Raw genomic sequence first — 7,286 nt, 5'->3', positions numbered from 1 at the left:
TTTCATTCCATTCAGTGCCATGTTACTCGCAGCAACCCAGGAGTAGATTTGGTCTAGGACCTCTACCAGACAACCGGAATTCTGACCATTCCTACCAACTGCCAATTTTGTATCCTATGATTTTTCGAAGTAGAAAAATTTCAAGCTGTGTTTGGAAAATCTCTTGAATAGGGCTTTTTGAACAACGTGTTCCATCATTCATGAAAGCTCTTAATAGTTTACAGATAGATTAACAACCACCTGCATGTCCATTTCATCCATCCATTTTGAAAAGCTCTGTTTTCTTATGGCAGTTTTTGACGATGCACTATTGTGATGAACCAGGCATCGACTCCGAATTTACCAATGGCGAAATAACTTGGGTGAGAGTGTCCAAAACTTGAATAAGTATATTTACAATGAGACCTTACAATATGGCAGAGGCTTATCGAATCGAAGTTGATGACTGTTGAATGTGAGAATATCAACTGTCCTCTTCTTCGTTAGGTGTCTTCCTTGATAGCTTTCTTTCTTCTAATTTATGATTTTACATAAACATGGGTGAGTTTTTGGCATTGGCATGTGTTAGATAAACATCTTGCTGATTTCACCTATACATATCTGGGCCTTCAAAGGGGGAAAGGGATTAAGATGACGGCTTATTTTCGGGTTATCAGGGTTTCTGTTTTGTTATGGGGGTTATGTATGTCTGCATATTCTTCTACATCTGACATGGATTACTGAGAATCCTGAATGACATCATCGACTCTTCTGGATTGGTATTTCTGGCACTTATCCCTTCGCACTACAAATTTGGCAAGCCTGTTTACTTGTTATCATAACATGGGCTTCTTGGCACCTCCGTTCTCGGGGGATCGTCGTTCACTATCATTGAAGGACAACTGTGGCGAATGGTTTTTCACTATACTACGTATATGAAAGGTTGGGACGCACTTTGTTTGTGCGACATGCTTCTCCTTTAAATATTTCTTAACATATTTCCATGGGGTATAATGTGTAAGGAATTGGCCTGCTATCGTTTTCAAGAAACTTCAAAATAGTGTAATCTGATCTGTAACATGTAATGAATCATAATCTTAATAACAAAAATGTTTAGTTGTTATTTCACTGTGACATTGTCAATATGCTGCTGTAGAAATCAGTTATATTTTTATCATGTAGTATTAAAGATAAATGTACAAGATGGTTGTCTAACTGAGTAACCTGAGAGGTAGCTTGATCAATGCAAAAAAAATCCTCAGGTTTGTTTGCTTGTTAAAAAGCTGGATGGCAGATCTCTAACTTGGCCTTTCCTCCAAAGATAGAATTGAGGAATATTCCCGCTACGTCGTCACAGTCAACACTATATATTACCCTTTTCGGAGGATTGACCGCTTGTTTGCCCATTTAAGTTATCAGAGCAGTTCTTTTATATATGCAGTAATTTAAATATGATGAGGATTTTTAAATATTAAGGAGCTGGTGTAGCCGAGCGGTCTAAGAGGCAGCGCTAACAAGGCAAGAATCCTCTCCCTAGGGGTCGTGGGTTCAAAGTCCGGCGCCGGAAGCAACTCTTTTTAGGGAGGAGAAGTGGTGTAGTGGTTAGCGCAGTTTCCTAGCATGGGAGAGGTCACCGGTTCGATTCTCCTCCCCGACCTTTCTCAAGGAAATTTTTAGACGCTAACCACACCCACAGACGGAGAACCAATCTGATACCGGACTTGAAACTGCCTATCGGAATTTGGACTTGGATGATGCGATGGTTGGCTTCGCTGGCCGGGCGAGGTGCACCCTCCGACCCTAGCAACGTGTTTGAAGCCCCCAAACTTGCATCACTGACAATGGTAACAGCAAACAAACGAACCTGCCAGAGCTTGCCTAAACGTCCCCATAGGAAGAAGAGAGAAAGTGGCTTGACAAGGTCGCCACATGGCTTCCCCAGCTTCTTGCTGGAAGTGTGATTTCAGATGAGGCAAGAGCCGGTCAATGAGGCGAGGGCCAGTCAGCAATGAGGCGGGGGCCAGTCTGACAACGAAGCGAGGGCCAGTTAGTCAGTCAGACAAGGGCCAGTCAGTCAATGAGTTGGGAGTTGATGAGGTCGGGATTTTGCCCTGAGGGTGGGACTCAGTTAGGCAGCCTAGGATAGGTAGTTGTTGAGAGCAGGACTCAGTCCATGGGGGGGGTCTCTATTAGACGGCCATGAGTCCGGAATCAGTGAAGCATCACGTTGGTGTCACCCCTGTGGTGAACATTATAAGTTCGCCTACTTAATGTATTTGCAGGACGAAAAGAGTTTCAATGGAAAAATGGACAGAATAGAGAAGTTCTGTTTTAAGAAGTGGGAAAGTGGCTTGACAGGGCTGCCACAGAGGAAACCGTTATTTTTTTCTCTCTTTTTAGAATGTAGTATTGGGAGGGTTACAATCCCCATTCCGTTAACGTTACTTTTGTAGAAAAATAACGCGTTATCAATGGCGGGACTCAAAAATTAACGGATTACTCAAGCCCTGAATATACAATATATTTGCAACAAATACCAAACCTTAATGAAACCATTCAGTGTTATGGTTGGAAACCAATAAAAAGCGAAAAGATGCACATATGTAATGTCATTGTAAACGTACATATTCTTCATGGTTTTACGCAACATCTCATGAACACACTTCCCAAGCCGGTCTTGTCTCCATCCCCCATCCACACTTTTGTTTTTATTCCGCAAATGACTTGACCGGGGTCACATGATTCTGGACCTTGGAAAGTGGCAGGGAAATAACCCGGCTCACAAATCGATTTGTGCCATTGGCCTGTTTCCGGGCAATACATGTCTACACAAGTGCAGTCTCTGTTATCTGTTGGGAGAGAATGTAATTGGAAATATTGGACAACAAACTGAGTCATACAATCATGTGGAGCATTACTATTAATTCAAAGATAAAGTACAAAACCACTTGTCGCCTTGTTTTGGTCTCACAAGTAATGCAAATTTTATTAGATTTTGAAATGCAGCATAGGCTCTTGGGGTATTTTGGATTGACGTTTAGGACATAATGTGAAAAATAAAAATGTTTTTATGTTGCTTGTTTCCGAACACTTCTGTCACGTTTAATCCACACTATCAGGACTCACAGATGTCAAGATGAGATATTCATTTTGAGCATTGCCTTCAGATCTTGTTATAGAATTTCAATCATTGAGCAGGTCGTTTTACTGGTGAAAGGAAAAACTTCAGCTGATCTTGAAATGGAACATTGAAGGAACCCGCAAGAGAAAACAACACTTCTCTGTTTCGACTAGCCTGGATTGTGGAGTGCTCAAAAGTGTATGAAACGTTTAGAATCTCTACAATTTGTCCTGAAACCTGGTTGAGGACAACGCTCATGGATACTTTTAAATATCGTTGTTAAAAGATACCTTTGCACCTCCATAAAATATTGCATTTTCCTAATCTTCTGGGTTCGTCCATTTGTAACGGCTCCCCCATTCCCACATTGTTGCTACTTACATTATTTGGCAAAAGCTCAAGCTTTCCTGAAAACGCTACTAGAATCCAAATACTTAACACAGGCAAGGAGCAAAAACAAAAATACTTGTATTTTTAGCCCACGTCTCTTCACCCAGAGTAAATTGTTGAGAGAGAGCACCCACAGTAAAACAATTTGATCTAGAAACATGCACAGTTTAGGATATTAATTTGGGGACCCAAGCAAGGAGCCCATTGCGCGGGCTTTTGATTTCAAACAGCTTTTCAAACATGTGGTTGGATATATCAGATGTTTAAGTCCAGAGATAGTGTCTCGATGCTAACTCTGTACAAGTCGATTGTTCAGCCGCATCTTGAATATGCCTCTCCCATTTGGGCTCATATTAGTTCAGCAGGTTTGCAAAAGCTCGAGCAGGTCCAAAGATGTTTTACGAGGAACATTGAGGATATGAGAGAGCTCTCGTACTGGGAGAGGTTAGAAAGGTTGGGATTGTACAGTATTCAGAGAAGGTACGAAAGGTATCTGATATTGCACGTTTTCAAAAGCATTCATGAGCTTTGTCCCAACCCAGGATTTAGGGTCAATTGTAGTGACCGTAGAGGCTTAACGTGCGTTTTGAGAGCACCTTCAAGCCCTCGAGAATCCAGGCTATTTAAAACAATGAAGTCCAACTCTCTTCTTTCTCGGGCTCCTTAATTGTTTAATTTACCGCCTTCAAATATTCGTAAGGCGTATGTAGGCGTTGATCCAGTAGCAGGATTTAAATCAGACTTGGACAAGTTTTTGACTAAAATTCCCGATCAACCTTATATTCTAGGATTAGCCAGATCAGCCAATTATAATTCGTTGGTTGATCAAATAATATATAAAAATAAAAGTCAAGTAAAATGAACAATCTTCTCGTCTTGAACTGCTGGGATTCCAATCCCGGTAGCGGCAAGGATGTCCGCAAAAAAAGAATGAAACATCTTGAAATTAATGTTCATTAGTTCAAAATTTGGCAAAATAAATTTCATGGTTTTCTTTTACGTTTTTTTTCACGTAAAACTTCAATGTAATGAAGTCTGTTTAACAAAAGACCATGACCTACTTTATCAAAGGCCTTTTATCTAGTTTGCAACTCTTTTTTATTAAAGTCTTCTTATATTTTGGAGTTTTTGTCCAGCTATTGACGAGTCCTGTTTCTGAATTGAAACCAGGTCTAGTTCTACTACTATTTCTATAATCAATGGCCAATGTTCATCTTTGAGCAAGTCGGCTTTTGAGTAATCAAGAATATGATGATCTGACAGATTACTAGGGGTGACATTGGACATGGAGTACCTCAATAGTGGGGTGGAAAGCTCGGTTGAAGATCGAACGTCTTCTGACGAGGTTTTGCAGAGCTATGCGTTACCTCCTGATCAGATGCATTCTCGCTGAAAGAGTGCTCAATGAATTCCATATTCATGTTCAAGCACTCACCAAAGAGGGAACGCAAAACTGAAACGTCTTCTAGCGAGGTTTCAGAGAGCTTTCCTCTCCACTATTGCCGTACTCCATGCATTGGAAAAGATTAAATCCAGATCGTTATTCGGTCTGGTGGCTAAACCAACATGCTGGGAGAAATTGAGGAAGATTGCAAATTCTTCCACGTTTTTGAACGACTGAAATGTCAATTTCGAATTGGGAATTAACCCGTCTGGACGCTACAGTGCTGGCCGGAAAATTGAAGTCCCCTACAAAGACAACTTTCGAGCAAACCACCTGTTCTAATTCATTTCAAGTGAATTGGAGAGCTGACATGAAAGGGCATACTGAACAAGAAGAGGGCCTTTACAGTGCTACAATAGACAGACCAAGCCCTCAGATATGACAAACTAAGACCCCTACTTCAATCGTCCCTTTTTTGAAAATATGATCAAAAATTTCTTTAGAGGACGGGGGAAGGATTTTCAGAAGGCTCAAAGATTGAACCTTAATTTCGTTCCACCCTGTACGTACAGTGCATTCCATATGATGGTTAAAATGTTTTCCTTAAAAAACCAAAGGATAAAAATGCAAAAATAAGAAAGTTTGTATTGATTGGCATTGATGGGTAATTCAAGGTGTATTGTCCTTTTTCCATGATCTAGAACATGAGTTTTTTCTATCCAGTTCTCAAACAATGATGGCAGTCATCTTAGAGACCAATCATGGCTTCAGAATGAAACAAAATGTGATGTTCACTAAGAAGGCATAGATCTGTGCCTACATTAAAATCTTACTATTGGGTGATGTAAAGGGAAGACCTTATTTCGGAACCCAAAGGAGCAAGAAGAATGTGAAAAACAATAATCAAGCTCTTTTTCTTCAGTACAACCATAATACATGGATAGCTAAACAGCAAAACAATTTTTATTTTTTTTGAAACTTATTTTGCCCGCTTTCGCACATGCTCGTCTAAGCAAAAAGCATTGTGCTATTGAGCCAATTTCATAGTGCTGTCACCGACTAACACCAAACTTGTTCATTTTATTGGTTTTTGCAAAACAGCTCACTCAAAACCACTGGATTATTGACACTTTAATAAGGGGATAGTGCGAGTTGATTGTGATGCTTGTCTTCATTCTCCCTCCCAAAATGCCCAAAATCAGGGTGCCGGACCACATTTTTCCTTGAACTTCCGTCACTTCACATGCTCTAGTGCTTCTTCATTTGCTCTGTTCATGTGCTCAGTATTGCTTCATGTATTTGAATGAATTTTCCCGGAATTTGTTATCATATTGAAAATAAGCGCTAAGTGTTTTTTGTAAATCGACATGAAGTTTTTCGCGAGTCTTCAACAAGTTATTCCGATTTACATCGAACTCAAGTCAACGTTGAGAGGTGCTTCAACCACTGTTTGGGCGCAACTATTTTGCTGCTCGCAACAGCTACACGTATTTTCCAGCAAATTGAGCAGTATATCGGATCTGTATATATCTGTGCAAGAAAGTACATCAGGTACTAACTGACAGTGGCATTGCAGTGCGAAAGGGGGCACCTTGAGAAAATCCGTTAAATAAAGATAGTTGTCAGAGTTGCTTCAGCGTCATACTTATTACCTCCGTCAGGCTGATTAGGGTGAAACTTCCCCTTGATTTTCGTGTATCCACCTGGGCAAGAGAGAACAAATTCTCCATAACTTCCATCAGGATGTTCCAAGCTGTGAATCTCCTCTTGACTGGGGTCATTGCATTGGAGTCGAACACCCGTTATTCCTTGATTCAAAGACATCTTTGTCTTAAATGCCGTAACAAAGTGACCATTGGGGCATTCTTCTTGGAGCCCAGTCGTTCCCCACAGTCCCGTCAATCGAAGCTCTGAAATTTATACAACATTCAAAGTTTGGACGAGCCCCTTACGTAGGAAACCTGATTAAGTCACCTATAGCAGATGTGCAATCTATGTTGCAAGCCTCATGCATAATTCCACTGCCATTGCAAGGTATACCTCCAAACCTTGGCTTGGGATCGACGCAATTCCGCTCCTGCCATCTTTCACCGTTATCCCCACAATTGCGTCCGTCCAAATCGCAATCACTCCAACCCGAATATGAGCCCCATTCTCCATCCACTGTGAACAGATAAGGCCAAAGTAGTCCGTAAAGGTTAAAAAATAGTTATGGATCTATATTTTTGCCCTACCAGGGTCGCCTTTAATACAAGCTTTAGATTCTTTAGCTTCTCCTTCACATGCATTGCCCTCATTTGGCAGAGAAGGAGACATGCAGCTCCTGGTCCGAGTTTGAGTTCCCGCTCCCGTTGATCCGGATGTGGGTTGGCAGATATCCCAAACAGACCAAACGGACCAACGGCCGTTAGC

The 7,286-nt window shown here is 41.1% G+C and overlaps 1 protein-coding gene across 1 annotated transcript; it reads right to left on the bottom strand.

Moving 5' to 3' along the window:
- Window positions 1-2,491: 2,491 nt before the first annotated feature.
- On the bottom strand, window positions 2,492-7,069 carry LOC131877900 (uncharacterized). The gene is made up of 3 exons (XM_059223731.1): window positions 6,849-7,069; window positions 6,527-6,784; window positions 2,492-2,828 (listed from the first exon to the last, which is right to left on the bottom strand). Exons 1-3 carry the CDS (start codon window positions 6,886-6,888, stop codon window positions 2,611-2,613), a joined length of 516 nt encoding a protein of 171 aa, XP_059079714.1. The 5' UTR covers window positions 6,889-7,069; the 3' UTR covers window positions 2,492-2,610.
- Between the last annotated feature and the right edge of the window lie 217 nt (window positions 7,070-7,286).

Source organism: Tigriopus californicus, chromosome 3, assembly GCF_007210705.1.
Source record: "Tigriopus californicus strain San Diego chromosome 3, Tcal_SD_v2.1, whole genome shotgun sequence".
NCBI lineage: Eukaryota > Metazoa > Arthropoda > Copepoda > Harpacticoida > Harpacticidae > Tigriopus > Tigriopus californicus.
Note: the sequence above shows the minus strand (reverse complement) of the source record. Positions and strands in the feature narration are given on the sequence as shown.